At 39.9% G+C, this 26536-nt stretch overlaps 1 protein-coding gene and 1 pseudogene across 1 annotated transcript in view; one reads left to right on the top strand and one right to left on the bottom strand.

Moving 5' to 3' along the window:
* The window catches only part of CYP4Z1 (cytochrome P450 family 4 subfamily Z member 1), a 54230-nt gene that overhangs the window by 26002 nt on the left and 1692 nt on the right, over nt 1-26536 (bottom strand). The window contains exons 3-6 of the mRNA XM_031015466.3: nt 13636-13680; nt 11841-11968; nt 9559-9683; nt 9325-9479 (exon numbers count right to left, since the gene is read on the bottom strand). Of these exons, the coding sequence (XP_030871326.3) occupies nt 9325-9479; nt 9559-9683; nt 11841-11968; nt 13636-13680 (453 nt within the window). The remainder of the gene's footprint in view (nt 1-9324; nt 9480-9558; nt 9684-11840; nt 11969-13635; nt 13681-26536) is intronic.
* On the top strand, nt 17899-19246 carry LOC101140682 (tubulin alpha-1C chain-like; annotated as a pseudogene).

The following is a 26536-nucleotide window of genomic DNA, read 5'->3' on the forward strand; positions in this document are numbered from 1 at the left end:
TGGAGGTGTTTGACATATATGCTTAGAGGTGCTTGGTACATAAATTTAATTCAAAGGTTGTAAAATTTGTTTGTGATGTAGGGTACTGTTACCAATCGCTGAGCTTAATTTGTACAACCTAGGCTTTGGTTTTAAAGAAAAAGATGAGATGTCATATCTCATGGTAGAGACTGGTGCTCAAATTGAGTGGTGGAGGAATACTGAAAATATTCCCTTGAGAACTGGAACAAGACAAGGAAGCCTACTCTCACCACTCCTATTTAACATAGTACTGGGAATGCTAGCCCCAGCAATCAGGCAAGAGAAAGAAATAAAAAGCATCCAAATAGGAAAATAAGAAATCAAACTTTCTCTCTTTGTAGGTGACAAAGTTCTATGCCTGGAAAACCCTGAAGACTCTGCCAAAAGGCTCCTGGAACTGATAAATGACTAGTGGAAATAGAAATTCTCTCCATAACACACATTGTTGGTTCTCTGCAGTACGTTGCAGCTTTCCAACGTTTCCTTTTTGTGACTTTTCTACTGGAAACTAGGCTCTAAGCTACTTCTGTGAACAGGAAAGTTCTGCCTTTAGCAGTTAGGAGTAAAATGTCTTCCGTAGCCAAATTTTAGTCTCGATATTGTCCCACCAGCATGAAAATAGCCCCTCAGTTCCTATGTTCTTTTAAGACATCCAATCTGTTTCCTATTAAAATGGTACTTAGTAAGGGGATTCTAAGTTTGGAAGTTAACCGGAACCATTTTTCTAAGGTAAATGCTTTAGCATGGGCCATAATAGCAGGCAATTTGGCACATTGCCTCCATTAAAGGAGGCTTGCCCAAAAATGACACAGTCTCTCATTCTTTGGGGAGCCGGGCAGATTACACAGGTTTAGGAAGTGAAAAGAGGAATGACACAAGGTGGATAAGCTAAGGTTGTGTGGGTAAAGCATCACTTAGTTCATCTGGTTCCATAGCTTGGAGGACCATGCCTTTGACCATAGGTGGCATATTTCACAGGGTGCTGGGACCCAAGAACCAGGGAGAGAAAACAGCCAGAAGGATGCTCCCCTGTCTTGTCCTTCACCCTGGGTCATATGGAAAGGAAGGAGACTAAAAGAACTCTCACATCTTTTTCTAGATGGGTAACAGATTATCTTCAGCTTGCACCCCTCTGGAGTGCACTCTGAAACACTGGAACTTCTTTAACCTCAGGACTTCAAAAAGAAAAGCAACTCATTTTCTTTTGCACAAGTGCATGGCATTTTTACTAAACCCTTGCAAACACTGTAAGATCAACCCAACTCTTTTAACAATCATGTCAGGCAGGCCCAAAAAAGAATAGTTCCCCCAAATTAGAGAAGTAACCTCCAGGGAAACCATCTGAGGATTCCCCTTATTTGGGGCCCCTTCAAGTTCCCTTCTCATTATAGGACCCTAGGCAAATAAATGGAGACTTAGGCCAGTTTTCTAATGACCCTGATAGGTATTTAGAGGCTTTCCAAAATTTAACTCAGGTATTTCACCTGCCATGGAGGGATGTTATGCTGCTCCTAAACCAGACCCTCACCGCAGCTAAAAAGCAGGCAGCTCTGCAAGCAACAGAAAATGTTGGAGATGAGCAATATATCTCCTATAATACACCAAAAGGGAAGAAAGAAGATAGGGAAAGTGAAGAAATAGCAAAAACACCATTCCCAATTGGGAGAGAGGCAATTCTGGTAAAGACCCCTAATTGCAACCCCAATAACTCAGAAGATAAATGGAAAAGGAAGTACTTTTTAATATGCATTTTAGAAGGCCTATGGAAAACCAGGACCAACCCCCTCAATTACTCTAAACTGTCTATAATAGACCAGAAGCCAGATAAGAATTCCGTAGCCTTTACAGAAAGTCTGAGAGAGGCTGTACTAGAACCCCAATATTAGAAGGAAAGTACAGAAGCAAGCTATAGGACCAGATAGCACCTTAGAGAACCTCCTGAAGGTGGCCACTTTGGTCTTTTATAATAGGGACCAGGGGGAGGCCCAAAAGAAAGAGAAAAAGCTCAGGAGAAGGAGAGAGACGGTAGCAGCAACTTTGCAGGCTTGCAAAGTCCAGGATCCCCAAGTTGCACCCGCTAGTTTCGATCGGTGTGGCATTTTAAGAAGGAGTGCCCAGGCAGCAAGACAAAGCCAGCGTGACCCTGTCCAGCCTGTGGCAGAGATCACTGGAGATGGAAGTGCCCCCAGAGGTGGAGGTCACTGGGTTCAGGACCACTCTCACAGATGGTCCAGCAGGACTGATGGGTCCTGGGACTCAAATGCCGACTCCAGTGGCTCAAACTGCTATTACAGCACGGGAGCCCTGGGTGATTCTGGAAATTAAAGGAAGGAAAGCAGACCTCCTTCTGAACATTAGAGCCAGTCTCCTTTCTCCCCTTTAATTCCAGGCCTCCCCTCTTCCCATAGCACGACGGAAGGGGCATATCAGGAAAAACTCTAATCCAACGTTTTTCTCAACCTTAGTTGCAGTTAGAACTTATTGTTTACACGTGTTTCCAAACCAGCGTCATAATAGCTCTACTAGCGAAAAAAAAGCCTCCAGATTAACCCTAGGAAATAATTTAACTGTTTACACTCCACATGATGTGGCATTATCACTGTCCTGTAGGGGGAGCTCTTAGTTAACAAACAGCCAGTAAAGCAAGAAGTACATAAGGCAGGATAAGTAGTAGTCACTCTAAATAATGTCTCTCCCCAGGCACAAGCACTTAATTGACTGAGCTAATAGCTCTTACAAGAGCACTTGAATTAAGCAAGGAAAGGTAGCTAACATTTATACCTACTCCAAGTATGCTCTCTTAGCTCTCCATGCTCATGCTGCCATTTAAAAGGAAAACTGCCAATGGACCTCCTATGAAATGTCATCACAAAATTAGCAGGTTATTATCCTCAGTTTTTCTTCCATGAGCAATAGGAGGGATGCATTGTAGGGGACATCAAAAGGGAACAAATAAGATAGCCGAAGAAAATAGGTTAGCTGATCAGGCAGCTAAATCAAAGGCAAGGAAGCCTCAGGGCATCAACATGCTTCAAGCCCCTTCTAATTTAGGAAGGCTTCATAAGAGAAATTAAACCCCAGTATTCCCCTGCAGAAATAAAATAGGCCACTTCTCAAGGGCATACTTTTCAGTTCTCAGGATGGTTACAGTCAGGATGGCAAACTCTATTTGCCAGCCTCCAGCCAATGGAAAGTCCTTAAAATCCTTTGCCAAGCTTTTCACTTGGGAAAGGACAAAAACTTATCAATGTGCTCAGAGATTGTTTCAGGCAGGAAACCTCTAAATTGGTTAAGCATGTAAACTCTCTAGCTCACTTCCAATAGACAATACCACAACTAGCAAGAACCCAATCCCAAGAAATAGAAACACCTTTATTTAACCCAGGAAATTTGGTATTGGTGAAAACTCTCAGCTCTTTCTCCTTCCCTAAGTCAAGCTGGAAAAGGCCCTACACTGTTCTTCTTTCAACCCCCTCAGCAGTAAAAGTTACAGGAATCAACTCCTGGATACATCACACTCAAGTCAAAGCCTGAAGAGCTGAGGGAGCAACCCCTGACAGCTCAGAGGAATGTCTCCATATCAATGTGAAGAAACAGAGGATCTTAAGCTGAAAATCATAAAAGATAAGTAACTGAGTGATGGCTACTTATCTTACTCAGTCCCTCTCCTACCTCACCAGATACTTTTCACTATTTCTAACCTTTCCTCTCAAAGATCATCACCAGATACTAAAACTTCTTTTTAACGCATATTTGCAGGGAGATTTTAATTATTCATAGAATCGCATTTGTAACTTTGTAACTGCCCAAAGGGAAATGTTATGTAAACTTTTCAAAGGAAATTATTTACTATGCCACTCTTGTGGGAATTGTTATAGTCATGCTACTATTTGCAAAAGAACTATAAACTGTAGCACCCACAATGTGGAACTCTGGTTGTAAAATTCTAATTGCTGTAATATCTTGCCTAATTATTATCCTTATAACAGGATTAATAATTGCAGGAAAGATTTAGTCAAGGTTGTTTTGCTTATGGCAGGAGTAATAGTTACGGATAAGAAACAAGTATGAAAATTTTACTATCATTAAGTTTAATAGGACTTTTTACTGAAGGTTCGTAATATAATCCACTTTAAGCTATGAAGAGAAGGTTATAAAGAAGAAGATTTTATAAAAGAAAGGATTTTGTGTGGTAAATACTTGTCCTAAAAAAGATGACTGGTTGTTTAAAGGAAGAATGTTTAGGACATGTCAGAAAGTTTAAGTATGTTGTAAGAGGGTCTATGAAAGTCAGAAAAAATTAATAATTAAAGGAAAGGAATTGTGAGATTAACACTAAAGTTGTTTTAGCATCCAATATCATATTTCTCCCAATCATATTGCAAGTTATAAAAATGGTCTAAGCCTGAACTTATTCTCTAAGCAAACCTAACTGCTGTGAAGGGGCATTGGACGACAATTCTTTCTGGCTACTGCCTGCTGAAAAGGGGCGTTGTGTGGGAGAACAGCATTTGGGCCTCCTCCTGAGGTTGATCTAAGGGTTCTCAAAAAAATAGCTTGTTCATGTGTGGTTCTGCCTGCAGCACTGTTTGGAGTTTGATTGCTTCTAGGTGAAAAGAGATAAATTTTACAAGAAGGTTTAAAATATAGGGTTAAAATATGAGTATTAAGAGTATCACTGTTAATGGGGATAACTATAGGCCATAACAGTTTGATACCTGTTACACCAATGGATTGCAATATTGGTTTGCCTCCATGAGGTGTCGCTGTGCATTACCAGAAACATTAACATAAAAGTAACATTTTTCTTAAGAAAAGCATACATTTCCCCCTTGACTTGTCATTAGAGAATAACTTCCACAATGTGGAATTCTGGTTGTAAAATTCTAATTGCTGTAATATTTTGCCTAATTATTATCCGTATCCCGCACATCCTGCACATATACCTCAGAAGTTAAAAAAAAATTATTAAAAAACCCATCACAACAATATTTAAAAATATGAGAAGTAGTAAATAGAGGTTCAAATGGTGTAAGATCCTTGCACTTTCAGGGAAGTATTTAATGTAATTACATATGTTAGATTCTAATAAATAAAGACTACACGTTGTAATTTCTAGCATACCCATGAAAACTAAACTTATGATCTAAAACAGAAAAAATAATAATATAAAATGATCCAGCAATTAATAAAAGAAGTGATAAAAATCGGTTAAATAGAAAACAAATAGTTACACGGCATGTTGAAATCCAAATATTCTAGTGATTACATTAAATATAAGTGGTTTAAATGCTCTAACCAAAGCACAAAGATTTTCAGACTACATAAACAAAATCTAAATAAATGCTGCATATGAGAAATAAACCTTGGCTGAGCACAGTGGCTCACGCCTGTAATCCTAGCACTTTGGGAGGCTGACGCAGGCAAATTGCTTGAGCTCAGGAGTTTGAAACCAGCCTGCACAAACTGGTGAAACCCTGCCTCTAGTAAAAAAAAATACAAAATTTAGCCAGGTGTGGTGGCACACACCTGTAGTCCCAGCTGCTTGGGGGGCTGAGGCAGGAGGATCACTTGAACCCAGGAGGTTGAGTCTGCAGTGAGCTGAGATAGTGCCACCACACTGCAGCCTGGGTGATAAGGTGAGACCCTGTCTCAAAACAAAACAAAAACAAAAAACAAAAAAAACTGGAGAATCAAATAGACATATTTGAAGAATCAAATAGATGAATAAAAATTGATAAAGGGATGTCACCACCAATCCCACAGAAATACAAACTACCATCAGAGAATACTATAAACACCTCTAAGCAAATAAACTAGTGAATCTAGAAGAAATGGATAAATTACTGGATGCATACATCCTCCCAAGACTAAACCAGGAAGAAGTTGAATCTCTGAATAGACCAATAACAGGCTCTGAAATTGAGGCAATAATTAATAGCCTACCAACCAAAAAAAGTACAGGGCCAGATGGATTCACAGCCAAATTCTACCAGAGGGACAAGGAGGAGCTGGTACCATTCCTTCTGAAACTATTCCAATCGATAGAAAGAGAGGGAATCCTCCCTAACTCATTTTATGAGGCCAGCATCATCCTGATACCAAAGCCTGGCAGAGACACAACAAAAAAAGAGAATTTTAGACCAATATCCCTGATGAACATCGATGCAAAAATCCTTAATAAAATACTGGCAAACTGAATCCAGCAGCACATCAAAAAGCTTATCCACCATGATCAAGTGGGCTTCATCCCTGGGATGCAAGCCTGGTTCAACATATGCAAATCAATCAACGTAATCCAGCATATAAACAGAACCAAAGACAAAAACCACATGATTTTCACAATAGATGCAGAAAAGGCTTTTGACAAAATTCAACAGCCCTTCATGCTAAAAACTCTCAATAAATTAGGTATTGATGGGATGTATCTCAAAATAATAAGAGATATTTATGACAAACCCACAGCCAATATCATACTGAATGGGCAAAACCTGGAAGCATTCCATTTGAAAACTGGTACAAGACAGGGATGCCCTCTCTCACCACTCCTATTCAATGTAGTGTTGGAAGTTCTGGCCAGGGCAATCAGGCAGGAGAAAGAAATAAAGGGCATTCAATTAGGGAAAGAGGATGTCACATTGTCCCTGTTTGCAGATGACGTTATTGTATATTTAGAAAACCCCATTGTCTCAGCCCAAAATCTCCTTAAGCTGATAAGCAACTTCAGCAAAGTCTCAGGATAAAAAATCAATGTGCAAAAATCACAAGCATTCTTATACACCAATAACAGACAAACAGAGAGAAAATCATGAGTGAACTCCCATTCACAATTGCTTCAAAGAGAATAAAATACCTAGGAATCCAACTTACAAGGGATGTGAAGGACCTCTTAAAGGGGAACTATAAACCACTGCTCAATGAAATAAAAGAGGACACAAACAAATGGAAGAACATTCCATGCTCATGGGTAGGAAGAATCAATATCATGAAAATGGCCATACTGCTCAAGGTAATTTATAGATTCAATGCCATCCCCATCAAGCTACCAATGACTTTCTTCACAGAATTGGAAAAAACTACTTTAAAGTTCATATGGAACCAAAAAACAGCCCGCATTGCCAAGTCAATCCTAAGCCAAAAGAACAAAGCTGGAAGCATCACGCTACCTGACTTCAAACTATACTACAAGGCTACGGTAACCAAAACAGCATGGTACTGGTACCAAAACAGAGATATAGACCAATGGAACAGGACAAAGCCCTCAGAAATAATACCACACATGTACACCCATCTGATCTTTGACAAACCTGAGAAAAACAAGCAATGGGGAAAGGATTCCCTATTTAATAAATGGTGCTGGGAAAACTGGCTAGCCATATGTAGAAAGCTGAAACTGGATCCCTTCCTTACGCCTTATACAAAAATTAATTCAAGATGGATTAAAGACTTAAATGCTAGACATAAAACCATAAAAACCCTAGAAGAAAACCTAGGCAATACCATTCAGGACATAGGCATGGGCAAGGACTTCATGTCTAAAACACCAAAAGCAATGGCAACAAAAGCCAAAATTGACAAATGGGATCTTATTAAACTAAAGAGCTTCTGCACAGCAAAAGAAACTACCATCAGAGTGAACAGGCAACCTACAGAATGGGAGAAAATTTTTGCAATCTCCTCATCTGACAAAGGGCTAATATCCAGAATCTACAAAGAACTCAAACAAATTTACAAGAAAAAAACAAACAACCCCATCAAAAAGTGGGCAAAGGATGTGGACAGACACTTCTCAAAAGAAGACATTTATGCAGCCAACAGACACATGAAAAGATGCTCATCATCACTGGCCATCAGAGAAATGCAAATCAAAAGCACAATGAGATACCATCTCACACCAGTTAGAATGGCAATCATTAAAAAGTCAGGAAACAACAGGTGCTGGAGAGGATGTGGAGAAATAGGAACACTTTTACACTGTTGGTGGGACTGTAAACTAGTTCATCCATTGTGGAAGACAGTGTGGCGATTCCTCAAGGATCTAGAAGTAGAAATACCATTTGACCCAGCCATCCCATTACTGGGCATATACCCAAAGGATTATAAATCATGCTGCTGTAAAGATACGTGCACACGTATGTTTATTGCAGCACTTTTCACAATAGCAAAGACTTGGAACCAAGCCAAATGTCCAACAATGATAGACTGGATTAAGAAAATGTGGCACATATACACCATGGAATACTATGCAGCCATAAAAAGGATGAGTTCATGTCCTTTGTAGGGACATGGATGAAGCTGGAAGCCATCATTCTCAGCAAACTATCACAAGGACAAAAAACCAGACACCGCATGTTCTCACTCATAGGTGGGAATTGAACAGTGAACTTGGACACAGGAAGGGGAACATCACACACTGGGGACTGTTGTGGGGTGGGAGAGGGGGGTGGGATAGCATTAGGAGATATACCTAAGGTAAATGACAAGTTAATGGGTGCAACACATCAATATGGCACATGTATACATATGTAACAAACCTGCACGTTGTGCACATGTATCCTAGAACTTAAAGTATAATAATAAAAAAAAGGAAAAGAAAAAGAAAAAAAGACATAAACCGCAAATATAAGGGCACAGAAATGGAAAAAAAAGAGTATGGAATAATATACTATCAAAATACTAACCAAAGGAAAGCAGAGGTTATCATACTAGTATCAGATAGAGTAGATCTTAAGACTAGAAGCATTATTAGAGAAAAAGAGGCCAATTTTATCAAGATAAAATGATAAATCAGAAATATATTCCAATTGTAAATGGCTATTGTCATAGGTAGATTTATGGTCCCTCAAAGTTATCTATGTCCTAAGTCCCCAAAAACCCATGCAAAAGGAATACTCAGTGGTGTGCTGTGTTGTTTGATGAACTGTGCATAGTAGGCAGTACCCACTCATGTTCAGTACTTGCTCAGATGTCCTGCTCTGTCTTCCAACAGAAATGTACTTCCTTTCACTTTTACTTTTCTTCACATCTGAAGCTGCTCCATAAGAAATGAAGCAAAATAGACAGATGTTTGGCTTATTGTATTAGTTCTAACTCCAAACATTAAAATGCAGCTATATATAGTCAATAATATAATACCCTCTACATAGCATTTATGTAGCACATTCATTTAAGAGGTACAAATTCGCATTTCTGAATGATGACCATGCCATATGTCCATAGTAGAAGCAGCCATAACCAGAGTCTATGTCTCAGACAATGAGATGTCTCATAGTGGACTCTGGCCATGTAAATCCCAGGACTAACCTGTGAACTGATGAAGTTCTTGGTTAAATTTAGAAAAGATTTGGCCTTGAGAGCTGAATTTGAAAACCAGGTCGTTGTGATGTAGAAAATTGTTCATGCGCTGGTTGGAGATTTTGCTAAGGTTGAACACTGCTTTCAGGTATGAGTCCAGGGTACTGGAATAGGGAAGATGGAACAACATGTTAGTGGGTGACACAGTTATTGGCAAACAATTACCTTCCTTTTGTCACTCACCTGTCCAACTGGATGCTGCCCTGGTGGCTGAAGGCACACTTCATGATGCTGTCCAGGGTCATCAGGGAGACATGTTGAAAGAGCTCCAGACATGAGTTTTGGGCAATGTGTTCCTCCCATTTGTTCTGGGGCAGGAGATGAATATCATGATCATACACATGTCCATCTTTCCCCAATTTCTAAGTTATTTTATGTCCCTTTTAGAGCTTGCTGGGGTTTGAAAATATAAAGTGTACAAAATGAATTTGCCTTATTATGACAACCATATAAAATAAAACACCTTGTCAGTACTGAAAATGATACTGTGCCTTAGATGCTATTTGTGACTTTGTAAGGGTGGGGAAATAGCTATTTTTCCCTCTTTTCAAGTTTCATTAGTACAATTTATATGACTTTTATCATGGAAAAACTAAGCTGACAAAACATGGAATAAAAAATAAATAAGAATTCAAAAACATCTGTAGAAAGCATAAATAAACAGAGGTTTTTGATTCTAGGAAAAGATCCCTAAAAATATTTAGTACTTGATAAGTTTTTTCCCAGATCCATTGAGAATTTAGAGAGGAATTAGAGATAGTTCTTATTCTCAAAGAGTTTGCAGTTAAGAGTCAAGACAGAAAACCCTCAACTATATATTAGAATTCAGATGTATTTACCCCCTTGGACATACCTGCCAATATCCCAGAAAATTTCACTTTGTCAAAAGCCAAATGTTTATTGAGACGAAGTTCTCCATTTCAATATAAATATTTATACACTGTTAAGCTGTTATTAACTCTGTAATGTGAATTAATTAATTAATTCAATTTGAAAGCTTTTTTCCAAACACGTTACTAAAATCAGATGTTCTGAAAGATTGCAACTATCATGGAGCCAAGAAGAGTAGAGAAAGAGCAAGAGGTAGGTGATAATGGGGGTGGTGTCTGTTTGGATGTGGGTAAGGGCATTGCAAGGAGAGGCAGTGGTTGGAGCAGGCTGAAGGGGGCATCATCAGGAAGGAGCTTTAGACTCGAAGAGAGGTGCATCAGTTCAGGGTGCGCTCTTCCAACTCAAGGAGGCTTGAGTTTGAACTCAATTCTTCCTCTAATCTGCCTTACGATCTTGTATTTTTAGTAGAGATGGGGTTTGGCCATGTTGGCCAGGCTGGTCTTGAACTCCTGGGCTCAAGCATCCACCCACCTTGGCCTCCCAAAGTGCTGGGATTACAGGCATGAGCCACTGCACCTGGCCTGCCTTGTGACCTTGAACAAACTGCTTAATCTCTGCATCTCAATATCCTTACTAGCAAAATGGAGATAATACAGCAAAATTGTAAGACTGTAGTAGTATAAAAGGATATAATAAGCCTGATGCATAGTAAGTGCTTAAAAAGTATTTGCAGTCACTATATTTATATGTTTTGCTTTGATTTTTATTTTGGAGTGGGACGTGGGCATGGTGACGAGGGTCATAAAGGATAACAACATGGCACACTGGAAAATATGGGGCCAGTATGAATCCAAGCTGACGTGTTTAGGGGAACCCATGTCTCTGAGCCCCTGTATCATTAAGAAGTCTTTGTGACTAGGATTGAGATCCTGTGTATAGAATTGCTTTACTCCATGCCTGGGATCTTAGAAACTTAGTCTTTGAGTTGTCGCAATCACCTCATTCAGGACCCCTGAAACAGACCTTAGGTGTACTCAAAACCACCTCGCATGTCTTTGCCATCCAAACTCCAAGAGGACAGGTGTGGAGACATACAACTGTGTCTTCTCTATGGGTTTTAGATTGTCTTGTGAAATCTCTGCACCCTCTTCTGCCTCAGCCAAAGCTAAAGCTCCCTTTTCTCCTTGACCACAAGGCTGTCTTTTCTCTGAGTCCCCATCTCTAGAAATCCTCCCCATTCTCCAAGACTCAGCTCCTGTCACCTTTCTTAGGAAGTCTTTCTTGACTCGACCTCCTGAACATGATACATTTCTCTATGTTGGCATGGCTACTCCTATGGGTGTCTTTGCTTTTCTGCCTTGTGTTCTCCAAATGTAGTGAGTCTACTGGACTCACTCACTCATTCATTCAGCTACTTCTCATTGAGCACCTACCCTGAGTCCATCCCTGTGAGAAGTGTTGGGTATACAAGACAGGGTCCTTGCCCTGATGATGATGGTCATGGTCTAAACATCAAATAACCCCATATAAACTGCTGTGAACTTGGTTCTGAGGGAACTCAGAGTCTCCCACACCATATGGCTGGCAGCACCTCACTTCAGAGGCCAGATAGGAATGCTCTCTTCTCCTCTTACCAGCATCATCCGAACACTCTCAGACATCATGGTGATGAATATTTTCAGAATGCTGATGTTGAAGCCAGGTTTCACAATCTGGCGGTGCTTTTTCCATTTAGAACCATCCAGGGTCACAAGTCCTTGACCTTATGAAATGAGAGGGGCAACTGTTTCTATCAGAGGCCAGGTAAGTGAAGAAAGACTAGGCACGCAGTGAGCAATTCCCTATCTATGACACTGGAGAAAAGCTAGAGTGGACAGAGCTTTGAAAGAGTGAATGAGCAGAAGTAGACCTAACCCTTTGGGAATTAAGTCCAAATCAGAAAATTTGTTTATACAATGAACTCAAAAAAAGGTCCATCCTATCCTATTTGATGGTCAGATTCATCAGCCTCTTGATAAGAGTTCAAATTTAGGGTGGGTGAGAATTACCCGAGGTGCTTGCTAGAGGCAGATTCCTTGGCTTAATCCTTCAGAGCCAATAATTCCTAGGTGTTGAAGTAGAATCAAGGACTTTTGAGTTATGACAAGGGTCCCAGCTAGTTCAGGTCCACACTTTGAGAAATACTGCCTTAGACTGGCACAAAGTTCCAGACTGAAGCAGAGGTGCTGCTTTCTTTCCATCACTTTTGTGCTTCTCTTCAGGCTGAGGATCAATGATGGAGGACTAAAGGGGCTTTTCTTTATCATTCCTGCTGGACAAGTGGGTTTGAGATCTCCACTGAGTTCATAAAAGACTTAGTTTATGAGAGTGGATTCTTTCAAAGGGATCCTCAAGAGCAAGATTTTCCAGGGGCAATTAGATTGTGGAAAACTGATAATGAAATTTGTGGTGAATAATATTTTAAATTCTCTGTAAGGTGGAAAATCTAAGGAGAGGGAGAGAAGGTGCCCATGCACATTTGATCCAGGGATCTGGGGCTACTACCCAGATCCTGAATCTTCTGGTGTGAACTTGCTTAGCTGCACAGGCAGGTTGCCCAGAAAAGGGAGGTGAAGTGTGGAGGGAAAAGGAGAGAGAATGATCTTAAGCAACTTTCACAATGGCAACCTCTTCCAGGGCACCATTCTCAGTAAGGTCCATGTTAGCAGGCTGAGGGACTCTCCTTCTCTTTCCATGATCCTCAAGTGGGGACTACCTGGGATAGTGACATCAGTTGGTGTGAGGAGGAGAGCATACAACCCCCCAGGCCCCTTCTTATTCCTCCACCCCTACCCCTAGTTACACCAGAAATAAAGGACCAGTCCCAAACAGGTAGAATAAGAGGAGAAGCTATGAAGGACAAGGCAAGATTGAGCTCAGGTTTCTGAAGCAAAAGCGAGTGTAGGTTGTGGTAAGGTGAGGGAGATAGGAGCATTTCGTGTCTATCAAGAAAGTAATTTCTCCCCCCACCTCCACCTCCACCAGGCTCAGATGAGAAAGGATCAGACACACATATTGATATGGTTTGGCTCTGTGCCTCCACCTGAATCTTATGTCAAATTGTAATCCTCAGTGTTGGAGGAGAGGCCTGGTGGAAGGTGACTGAGTCATGGGGATGGATTTTCCCCTTACTGTTCTTGTGATAGAATTCTCCCTAGATCTGCTTGTTTAAAAGTGTGTAACACTCCACCCCTACTCCTGGTGGCCACGTGAAGGTGTGCCTGCTTTTCCTTTTCCTTCCACCACAACTGTAAGTTTCCTGCAGCCTCCCAAGAAGCAGAACCCTGTACAGCCAATAGAACCATGAGTTGGTTAAACCTCTTTTCATTATAAGTTACCCAGTCTCAGGTATGTCTTTATAGCAGAATGAGAATGGACTAATACACATACCAACCCAGGATTCAAGGATTTTGTGGCTAACAGCACTTTTGGGATCTGTAAAACAGAACAAAGGAGGCAAAAGATGGCATTAAGTGAAAATCACGAGTTAAAATGAGAGGAAATTTTTGTATGTTTCCATATTCCTTGTGGGTAACACAAATAGCTAGTGTGCAAGGTGGCTGGAGGCTAGTTCTTCAGTCCCGAGAGTCCCAGGGAAGCCACAGAATTAGAATGAGAACTTGTTTATTTTTTCTCCACAGCACTTGGTGCTACGAGGTCAATAGCAGTGGAAAACAGAGCATAATTTCCTTTGTATAATTTTCAGAGTATAATTTTATTTCAACGTAAGTTGAAAAAATACATTTGTTTTTGTTGGGGAACTCTGACAACATTTTAAAACTCTAGTTCCTTTTCACATAGACATGTACAGCTAGACACAGGAACATGACTTTGAGATAAATTGTAGATTTTACCCTTGTTGGATTTGTTTGAGAAAGATGTATATAAATGAATCAGAAGAAAAGATAAGGGACATAACCTTGGTTTTACAGTTTTGGGAAAACAAGAATTAGTGTCCTTTATTCATTCCATCAACATCTTTATGTGGGATAAAGACAGGGAAATAAAAATGGGGGAGAAAACATATGAACATCTAGGAAAAGAGAGGATTGTTAACATGAGATTCACTTTCTGCAAAAGTCCAGGTGAAATGAACCTATAAAATACCTTGAGTTCTAAGGGTAAGAAGATATCTTATGGCATTCACTCTCTCAGTCCCTAGTGTATTCTCTCTCTCTCTCTCTGTCCATAGACTTCAATATAAAACCACTGCCCTCTAGACATTTCCCTTTGTGTACCACACAGACACCTCAGGACCCCAGCAAATCCAAACCTGATCTATCCCTTCACTACCAGATAGCCTCCTCTTCCTCTATCCACTTAAAGGCACAACTGTATTCCCTATTTTCCCTACCAAAAGTTGGGACCCCTTCTTAACTAATTCCACTTTCTCATCCTCCTAATCTACTTGTTGGAAGATCATTCTGGCATTTCTTCAGAAATGGGTAAAAGAGATTGATAGAATTGTTAAGGATGTTTCCAAAACTATTTTGGAAAGAATGTATGTATGTCTACATTTAAGGCTAATAAGCATGAGCCTTTCTACTCTAGACATTCCAGGGTCCTAAAAAATAATGTCCAGGAGTGACATCAGCAAAAATGGTGGATTAGGAACTGTCCAGGGCCATCCCTTCCCAAAGCAAAAACAAAAATTATCTGGCAAAAACTGTTATAGTCAACTTTAGCAGATTTCTGGAAGACAGTTAATTGTTTACAGCAACCAGGTGCACACTTAATCAGAAGAAAGGCCACTGAAAAAGGATAGAAAAGATTGGTGGCATTGCAATTTAGCCTTGCCCCACATCCCTCTCCAGTACCATGGCAATCTTGAAGATGACAGCCTGCATTCTCAGTGGGTTCTGATTCCTGGATCCTAGAGAAAGCAGAGTGGTCGTTGTTCTCAAGGAATTTTGTTTGTTTTGACTTCTGTGTGGGTTTTGTGAAGGACAGGGGCTTTCCTATGTTTTACCTAACTCAGAATTCTCTCAGGGCAGGGAAGTGTTCCTCAAAAACATTGAGAAGCAAAAGAACTAGCACTGATTCCTGGGACAAAAAAGAATAATTGAGGCATAATAAACACACCAAAATCTAGAAGGAAAAGCTGGGAATGAGAATTTTTTTTTGGAATCAATGCTTTAAAAAGTTCTCACATATAACAGGGAACCTACACATACCCAGGGTAGGATGCATGCTTGGAAAAGACCTGATAAGACCACAGGCTTTCAACTTTGACTAGTCCTTACACAAAGTGCAAGAAGAAAGAGAAAGCTAAGGCAAACTTGTAAATGCCCTGATTAAATATTAGAGGTGTGCCCCAACACAGAACCAACCAGGAAAGACCTGGAGAGTATTTTTATTTTCTTTCCTACCTTTTTTTCTTTTATTCCTTTTTTTCTTACATAACATTTAAAATATTCAGTTTTAAACAAAAAAATTACAAATCATGTAAAAGAAACAAGGAAGTATGGCCTATGCACAGGAAAAAGAAATGAAAATGTTATTAAGGAAGCATAGACGTTAGACTTACTAGACAACTTTAAATCAACTGTCTTCAATATGCTCAAAGACCTACAATAAACCATGGCCAAAGATGAAACAAAACCAAAATACTCATGTATGAACAAATAGAGAATATTAACAAAGACATATAAGTTGTAAACAGAAACAAATAAAGTTCTAGAACTGGAGTATATAGTAACTGAAATAAAAAGTTCATAAGGTTTCAACAGTTGATTTGAGCAGGCATGGAAAAAATTATCAAAGTTGGAGATAGGTCAATTGAGATTGTTGAATCTGAGGGGCAGAAATAGAAAACAGAATGAAAAAATGAATGGTCCTAAGAGACCTGTGGGACACCATCAAGCATACTAACATATGCATAATTGGAGTCCCAGAAGAGCAAAGAGAGAAAACTAAGTTGAAGAAATAATGGTTGAAAATTTCCAATAGGTTTAAGATATTAATTTTAATCCCACGTTAATCACTATGAAAATAACTGAAAATATACAGAAAAGAAAATGAGAAGAGTAACATAAAAATGTTACCATACCAAAAACCAAAAATCAATTAAACACCAAAGTAGGCAGTAATGGAGGAAGTGAGGAACATAAAATATATATGACAGGCTGAGCACAGTGGGTCACACCTGTAGTCTCAGCACTTTGGGAGACTGAGGGGGAAGCATTGTTTGAAGCCAGGAGTTTGAGACCAGCCTGGACAACATAGTGAGACCCTTGTCTATACAAAAGAAAAAATTAGCCAGGCATAGTGGTGCAGGCCTATAGTTCCAACTGCTCAGGAGGCTGAAGTGGGAGGATTACTTGAGCCCAGGAGCTCAAGTAATCCTGCAGTGAGCTATGATGACACCACTGCACCCTATCCTAGGTGACAGAGCAAGACCCTGTCTCTAAAAAAAAAAATAAGACATATAAAAAACAAACAGTGAAATGTTAGAAATAAGTCCTTCCTTATCAGTAATTATTTTAAATGTAAATGGATTAAACTTCAATTAAAAGGCAGAGACTGGCAGAATGGACTAAAAAAATGGGATCCATTAATATGCTGCTTACAAGAGACTCACTTTAGATCTGAAGAAACAAAGAGGTTAAAAGTAAAAGGGTAGAAAAGGTATTCTATGCAAACAGTAAGGAAAAGAGAGCTGGGTGATTATCAGTTAACTATACCTTAAAATATTGTGACACAAAGAAAGGCATTATATATTGTTAAGGGGTCAATCCATCAAGAAGATATAAGTTATAATATATAAATATATACCTAACAATAGAACTCCACAGTATATGAGGCAAAAGCTGACAGCATTGAAGGGAGAAATAGACAGTTCTAAAATTATAATTGGAGAATTCACTACCTCCCTTTCAATAATGGACAGAACAATGATACAAAAAATTAATAAGGAAATGGAGAACTTGAACAACACTATAATTATGCCAAACAGACATGTTCTAAAAGCTCCACCTAACAACAGCAGATTACATGTTCTTCTCAAGTACACATGGGTCATTCTTTAGCATAGATCATATGGTAAGTCACAAGAAAAGTCTCAATAAATTTAAAAAGATTGAAATCATACAAAAATACCTCTCCATAGAATAAAACTAGAAATCAATATCAGAAGTAAAACGGGAAAATTCACAAAACATGAATATTAAACAAGACATTCTTAAACAACCAAAGGGACAAGGAATAAATCATAAAAGACATTAGAAAATATTTTGAGGCAAATGAAAATGAAAACAACATACCCAATGTTATGGGATTCATCAAAAACAGTGCTTAATGAGATTTTTATAGCTTAAATGTCTTCATTAAAAAATAAATTCCTCAAATCAATAACCTAACTGTACACTTTAATGAACTGGAAAAAGAAGGGCAAATGAAACCCAAAGCTACTGAAGGAAGGAAATGATACAGATTAGAGCTGAGGTAAATAAAATAAAAACAGGAAAAACAATAGAAAAAAATTAACAAACAAAAAGTTGTTTCTTTGAGAAGATTAACAAAATTGACAAAACTTTAATTAGATAAACTATGAAGAAAAGTGAGAAGAATCAAGTTACTACAATCAGAAATGAAAGTGGGAACATTACTATCAACTTATTATTACAGATAATAAAAGGATTATAAGAGGACACTATGGACTACTCCCTTGGACTCCGTGGTGGTCTGTTAGTGGGAGATCCTTGTTGCTGTCCCTTCACCTCCTTCAGCCTTGCAGAACCTTACAAGTCCCTGTCATATGTGAGTGCATCTTCATGTTGGCTAGGCTGATGTCCAGATTGGCAGTTCCTGCTAGGATCTCTACTGCCTGGAACATGGCCTCTAGCCTGATGGCAAGGCCAAGAGACAAGACTATTGTGGGAGGAAATAACTCCTTCAATACCTTCTTCAGTGAGACAGGTGCTGCCAACCATGTGACTAGGGCAGTGTTTGTAGATGTTGAACCCAGAGTCATTGACAAAGTTCACACTGGCACCTACTGCCAGCTCTTCCACCCTGGGCAGCTCATCACAAGCAAGGAAGATGCTGCCTATAACTATACTTGAGGGCACTATTGCATAGGCAAGGGGATTATATTGACCTCATCTTGGACTGAATTTGCAAGCTGGTTGACTAGTGCACAGGTCTTCAGAACTTCTTGGTTTTTTACTGCTTTGGTGAGAGTACTTGTTCTGGGTTCACTTCTCTGCTGGTGGAATGTTCTTTCTGTTGATTATGGCAAGAAGTCCAAGTTGGAGTTCTCCACATACCCAACCCCCCATATTTCCACAGCTATAGTTGTATAGCTCTATCTTCATCTCCCATACCACCCTGTAGCACTCTGATTGTGCCTTCATGGTAGACAATGAGGCCATCTATGACATCTGTGGAGAAACCTCAATATTGAATGCCCAACCTATACTAGCCTTAACTGCCTTATTAGCCAGATTGTGTCCTCCATCATTGCTTCCCTCAGATTTGATGGAGCCCTGAAAGTTAATCTGACAGAAGTCTAGACCAAAATGGTGCCCTGTCTCTGCATCCACTTCCCTCTGGCCACATATTCCCCCATCATCTCTGCTGAGAAAGCCTATCACAAACAGCTTGCTGTAGCAGAGATCACCAGTGCTTGCTTTTAGCCAGCCAACCAGATAGTGAAATGTGACTCTTGCCATGGTAAATACATGGCTTGCTGCCTGTTGTACCATGGGGACATGGTCCCCAAAGATGTCAATGCTGCCATCACCACCATCAAGACCAAGCCTACCATCCAGTTTGCGGATTGGCATCCCATTGGCTTTAAGGTTGGTATTACCAGCCCCCCAATGAGGTACCTGGTGGAGACCTGGTCAAGGTATAGAGACCTGTGTGCATGCTGAGCAACACCACAGCAGTTGCTGAGGCCTGGGCTTGCCTGGACCACAAGTTTGACCTGATGTATGATAAGCCTGCCAAAGCTGGAGAACTCATACACCTTGATTTCAAACTTACTGCAAAGCTATAGTCACCAAAACAATGTGGTACTGCCATTAAGTGTAGATATCAGAGTCCAAAAATAAACCCATACATCTGTTGTCAATTCATTTTCAACAAGGATGCAAAGGTGGTGATTGTGGCAGAGTGCCATGTGACATGAGAGAGCCACAGGCTGCTTGAAATTTTTTGGAAGCATGAAGAGAGGTGTGGAGGCATTTTATAACTGAGTGAGCCATCTAGGTAGCTGGGAGAGTGAGGCGAAGGCCAGCCTTACATGTCAACAGGCAGTTGAGGAAAGCCCAGTGGGGGAATCCTACACACATCTTGCCACGGCCAAGAAGCAGGTCTGCAATTCCACGGAATTCCGACACTAGGGACCAGATGGAGAACTGGTGTCCACTTGCCAGAGCCTCCACCTGGCACTGGCCATTCCCAGAGGACAGGCATCGTTAGTGGGCAAAGCATCTATTGTGAACACCCACCTTAATGCAACACTGGCATTAAGCCAATTGTAAGCAAACCACCTCTCCATCCCCAACCCATGGTATGTTTACAGTTAAGTGGTAGTCCTAGGGGTTTGAGGTAAGTAAATGTGATGGAAGGATCAGAAAAAATTTGCGATGTAGGGAGAGAAGATTGCTTGGAAATGGATCAGAGAATCCTCTACAACAGCCCTCAATAGAGTCAATGTTCACAGTGGTGGTCAGTGGTACTGGCATTAAGTGTAGATATCAGAGTCCAAAAATAAACCCACACATCTGTTGTCAATTCATTTTCAACAAGGATGCAAATACCATTCAATGGGGAGAATGGTCTCTTCAAGAAATGGTGCTGGGAAAACTAAATACCTATGGGCACAATAATTAAGTGTACCTTTATCTCACTCTATATACAAAAATGTACCAAAGGGGGAAAAAAACAATGAAATCATGTCATTGCAGCAACATGGATGCAGGTGCAGGACATTATCCTAAGTGAATTAATGTAGGAACAGAAAACCAGATACTTCATGATCTCACTTTTAAGTAGGAGTTAAACATTCAGTACTCATGGACATAAAGATGGCAACAATAGACACTCTGGACTACTGGGGTTGGGGAGGAAGGAAAGGGGGCAAGGATTGAAAAACTAATTGTTGGGTACTGTGCTCAGCACCTGGGTGATGGCATCATTTATACCCCAAACTTCACGGTATCATGCAGTATACCCAGGTAAGAAGCCTGCACATGTACCTCTTGAATCTAAAATAAAAGATAAATAAATAAATAAACAAATGCCCCTACTTTAGGCTTCTTTCACCTAAAAAAAGGACTGAAGACCTATGTATAAGAGTCAAAACTATAAAACTCTTAGAAGAAAAAATAGGGGAGGGTCTTCATGAATTTGGACTGGGCAATGGTTTCTTAAAAATGATAGTAAAAGCACAGGCCACAAAAGGAAAAATAAATAAGTTAGATTTCATAAAAATGAAAAGCTTTTGTGTATCAAGGGCCACTAAAAGGGTTAAAAGACAAACCACAAAATAATAGAAAATGTTTGCAAATCATATATCTGATAAAAAAACTTGTGTACTATATATATTTAAAAACTATTACAACTGAACAATAAAAAGACAGCCCAATTAATCATGGGCAAAGGACTTGAATAGACATCTCCAAAGATAAACAATGGGCCAGCAAACAAATAAGATGATATTCAGCATCAATGGGCAAACAATAAGATGATATTCAGTCATTAGGGAAATGTAAATTAAAATAAAATTGATCTTGGCCTTGTGCGTTGGCTCATGCCTGTAATCTCAGCACTTTGGGAGGCTGAGGCAGGTGGATTACTTGTCAGTAGTTTGAGACCAGCCTGGTCAACATGGTGAAACCCCATCTCTACTAAAAATACAAAATTAGTCAGGTTTGGTAGTGCACGCCTGTAGTCCCAGCTACCTGGGAGACTGAGGCAGGAGAATCACTTGAACCCAGGAGGCACAGGTTGCTTTTAGTGGCCCTTGACACACAAAAGCTTTTCATTTTTATGAAATCAGCATTATGCATAATAGCCAAAAGTTGAAACAATTCAAAGGTCTATTAACAGATGAATGGATAAACAAAATGTGGTATATTCATACAGAAGAATATAATTCATGAAAAGAAACAATGCTACAAAATGTATGAATCTTGAAAACATTATGCTAAGTGAAAAAAGCAAAATGCAAAGGGTCACATATTGTGTGATTCCATTTATATGAAAAATCCAGAATAAGTAAATTCATAGAGACAAAAATGCAGATTAGTAGTTGCCAGTGACTGGGGCAAGGGAGGAATGGGGAATAACTGCTTAAAATGGGTATGAGGTTTCTGTCTGGACTGATGAAAAATTCTGGAACTAGACAGAGATGATAGGTGGATAGCATTGTGAATATACTTAGTGTCCCTGAATTGGATCTTCAAAACGGTTAAATGGCAAACCTTATGTGTATTTTGCCACACACACATAAAAGACAATGACTATTTCTAGGGGTGAGGAAGAGCATTTTTGGCAATAGCCCCTATATATGGTCAGGATCTTGTCGTGTCTGAATTCCTCAAATGTAACACAGACCCTGGTGTGCACAGTACTAACCTGAGTTGCTCTCCATTGCCCCTGTAGGACTTAGGGAGATAGTGGAGCCGATGTTAATGTGAAGCTCATGATACCTATTATGCCATGAGTAATAAACAGTCTAAATCTTTATAGCAGCATGATTTGTAGTCCTTTGGGTATATACCCAGTAATGGGATGGCTGGGTCAAATGGTATTTCTAGTTCTAGATCCCTGAGGAATCACCACACTGACTTCCACAATGGTTGAACTAGTTTACAGTCCCACCAACAGTGTAAAAGTGTTCCTATTTCTCCACATCCTCTCCAGCACCTGTAGTTTCCTGACTTTTTAATGATTGCCATTCTAACTGGTGTGAGATGGTATCTCATTGTGGTTTTGATTTGCATTTCTCTGATGGCCAGTGATGATGAGCATTTTTTCATGTGTTTTTTGGCTGCATAAATATGTTTATTGCGGCATTATTCACAATAGCAAAGACTTGGAACCAACCCAAATGTCCAACAAGGATAGACTGGATTAAGAAAATGTGGCACATATACACCATGGAATACTATGCAGCCATAAAAAAGGATGAGTTCATGTCCTTTGTAGGGACATGGATGAAATTGGAAATCATCATTCTCAGTAAGCTATTGCAAGAACAAAAAACCAAACACCACATATTCTCACTCATAGGTGGGAACTGAACAATGAGATCACATGGACACAGGAAGGGGAACATCACACTCTGGGGACTGTTGTGGGGTAGGGGGAGGGGGAGGGATAGCATTGGGATATATACCTAATGCTAGATAACGAGTTAGTGGGTGCAGCACACCAGCATGGCACATGTATACATATGTAACTAACCTGCCCAATGTGCACATGTACCCTAAAACTTAAAGTATAATAATAATAAAAAAAAAGTTTGTGACAAAAAAAAAAAACAGTCTAAATCCATTCAGGCCCGCTGGCTTTTTGCTGACTGAATTTATGAATGTGCAGTGAACCAGCTAAGTAGCTTAGGGACTGCTTGACAGCTTGATAACCCCATGTCAAAAATATTGGTACATTCATTAGTATCTCTTGAATTCATACAATTATTTCCACCTCCACCCCTCTACCTTTGTCCAGGCCTCCATCATCTGTCCTTTGGACAGTGCAGCAGGATAAGGTGGACTCCTTGTCTCCAGCCTTGATTCCCTCCAGCCATTCATCATACAGCTGTGTGAGTGATGTTTCAAAACACACAGATATTCACAGTACTTCTCTCCTTTGATGCTCACCATTACTCAGCCTACAAAGTTCTGAATGACTGGGCCCATGTCTACCAGCCTCTTCTCTTGCTTTGTCTCCTTCTCCATATCTGGGACAATTTGGCCATCAAAAAAGATAATGATGATAATGAAATTCGATACACTGATTTCTTAACAATCCATGAATCCTTACTGATATGCAGAAAGACAGAGAAACAGAGGGACAGAAAGTGAGACAGTGAGAGAAAGGCAGATGGGGGTGGGGAGAGGAGGAAAGTTCCTCATTATAGATAGGGAAAGCTGAAAAATGGAGAAGAAATAGAAAATCCCTATTTTTTAACCTCTATTAACTCAGATAAAACTTATGCATAAAAAGTTGTTTGGCTCTGTCTATCTATCTATCTATCTATCCATCCATCCATCTATGAGCAAATGCAGACTTTATACCATATAAAAAATTAACACTAAATGAATCAAAGAACTGAATGTGAGAGCTACAACTATAAAACTCTTAGAAGAAAACATAAGGAAAACTTCATGACATAGGAGTTGGCAATAATTTTTTGGATATGATGCCAAAAGCACAGGCAGTGAAAGAAAAAATAGATAAACTGGACTTGATAAAATAAAAAACTTTTGGTCACCAAAGAACACTATCAACAGAGTAAAAAAGACATCAACAGAATGGGAGAAGATATTTACAAATCATATATCTGATAAGGATTAATATCCAGAAGATATAAAGAACTCCTGCAACTCAACAACAAAAGAAACCAAAGAAGCAATTGAAAAAGGTGCGGCAAACTTGAATAGACATTTCCCCGAAGTTGATATATAAGTGGCCAGTAAGCATATGAAAAGATGTTCAACATAATTAATCATTAGAGAAATGCAAATAAAAACCACCGTAAGATACCATTTCACATCCATTAGGATAGCTATTATTAGTATTAGTTTAAATAATACAACGTATTTTTTATTATTATTTTTTCTTGAGACAAAGTCTTGCTCTGTCACCCAGGCTGGAGTGCAGTGGTACTATCTCAGCTCATTGCAACCTCCGCCTCTCAGGTTCAAGCAATTCTCCTGCCTCAGCCTCCCAAGTAGTTGGGACTACAGGCGTGTGTCACCACGCCTGGCTAATTTTTGTATTTTTTTTAGTAGAGACGGGGTTTGCCATGTTGGCCAGGCTGGTCTTGAACTCCTGACCTCAAGTAATCTGCCTGACTTGGCCTCCCAAAGTGCTAGGATTATAAGCTTGAGCCACTGCATCTGGTCTATTTTTTTTTAAAATAGAGATGGGATTTTGTCATGTTGCTCAGGTCTTAAACTCCAGGGCTCAAGTGATCTGCCTGCCTTGGCCTCCCAAAGTGCTGGGATTACAGGTGTGAGCCATTGCACCCAGCTGGGGTAGCTATTATTATTATTTTTTAAATCCCCAGAAAATAACAAATGTTGGTGAGAATGTGAAGAAATTGGAACCCTTGTGCATTGCTGGTGGGTATGTGAAATGGTGCAGCCACTGTGGAAAATGCTATCACAGTTCTTCAAAAAATTATATATAGAATTATCATGTGACTCAGTAATTCCACTTTTTGGTATCAACTTGAAATAATTGAAAGGACCCAAACAGATATTTGTACATGCATGTTCATGACAGCATTGTTCACAAAAGCCAACTGATAGAAGTTATCCAAGTGTCCATTGTCAGAGGAATGGATAAACAAAATATGGTACATACATACAATGGAAATTCAGCCTTAAAAAGAAAGGACGTTTTGATAAATGCTACAACATGGATGAACCTTGAGGACATTATGCTACATGAAATAAGCCAGTTACAAAAGGACAATATTGTATGGTTCTACTTATGGAGGTACCTAGAATAGGGAAATTTAAAAAGACAGAAAGTAGAATGGTTGTTGCCTGAGGCTGGGGGGAGGGGAAAATGGGGAGTTAGAGTTTAATGTGTACAGAGTTTCAGTTTGGGAAGATGAAAAAGTTCTGAAGATGGATGGCGGTGATAGTTGCACAACAATGTAAATGCATTTAATGCCATTAAACTGTATATTTAAAAGTGATTTAAAATGGTAAATTTTTAGGTTATGTATATTTTACCACAATAAAATGAATGTAACTAAAAGAAAAGCACATATGGGAATATGATATCAATTAATGACACTAGAGAAGGGTACAATGGGTGTTCAAAATTTCTCTTGTAGGGTTGAAACTTTTCAAAATAAAAAGCTGGGGATAAGATGATTTGGGTGGGTCTGGCCAGAAATAATAAGAGCAGGATTCTCAGCTCTCCTTTTTTGGCCACTGTGCTTCTGCAGTGGGACTCAAAAAGAAGTACTGATGTGTGGCAGATAAATAACTTAACATCCCATACTCTGTATATTATTCTGCTCTTTTCTCATGTAACTGTACAGTTATCATACTTCAAGGCATAAAATTATCCTTTTCTCTGAGGAGGAGACAATTTTAGGCACCAGCAGGGAATACAAACCACAGGAAAAGAAAACAAAACAGTAAGAGAACAAAAGCAAGAGAGGGAGAGAAATTCTTGGCTTCTCTGGGAAGGAGCTAAGGTTGTGAGTTGAAGACAATGGGGACCGAAGAAAATATGAACAGGAAGGATGGCTTTCCCTGTATGGCCTGCCCAGATGCCCTTACAACCAACCACAAAAAAAGAAAAACAGCCAGAAACGAAGGCTCCCTCCTCGAGGGAGTGAACACACTGAAGAGAGAATTTGTAGATAAAGAAGAGAAAATAACTCCAAAGGAGAAACAATCACTTTCCTCTTTCATCCCTTTTGGGCAAAGGTCCAAAGGTGAGAGCAGAGCATAAAGGGGAGCAGAGTAAAGTTTGAAACTGGATACCCAGACATTTCTTGCACCATTACCAGGAAGAAAGCTGAGATGGTGATTCTGGCAGAGTGCCCTGTGAAATGAGAGAGCCACAGGCTGCTTGAAATTTTGCAGAAGCACCAAGAGTGGTACGGAGGCATTTTATAACTGAGTGACTCATGTAGGTAGCTGGGAGAGTGAGGCGAAGGCCAGCCTTATATGCCAACAGGCAGTTGAGGAAAGCCCAGTGGGGGAATCCTACACACATCTTGCCACGGCCAAGAAGCAGCTCTGCAATTCCACGGAATTCCCACACTAGGGACCTGATGGAGAACTGGTGTCCACTTGCCAGAGCCTCCACCTGGCACTGGCCATTCCCAGAGGACAGGCATCATTAGTGGGCAAAGCATCTATGGGGAACACTCATCTCTGTGCAGCACTGGCGTTAAGCCAATTGTAAGCAAACCGCCTCTGCATGTCCAACCCACTGTATGTTCACAGTGGTGGTAAGTGGTAGTCCTGGGGGTCTGAGGTAAGTAAATGTGATGGAAGCATCAGAAAAAATTTGCGATGTAGGGAGAGAAGATTGCTTGGAAATGGATCAGAGAATCCTCTACAACAGCCCTCAATAGAGTCCT

Source organism: Gorilla gorilla, chromosome 1, assembly GCF_029281585.2.
Source record: "Gorilla gorilla gorilla isolate KB3781 chromosome 1, NHGRI_mGorGor1-v2.1_pri, whole genome shotgun sequence".
Taxonomy (NCBI): domain Eukaryota; kingdom Metazoa; phylum Chordata; class Mammalia; order Primates; family Hominidae; genus Gorilla; species Gorilla gorilla.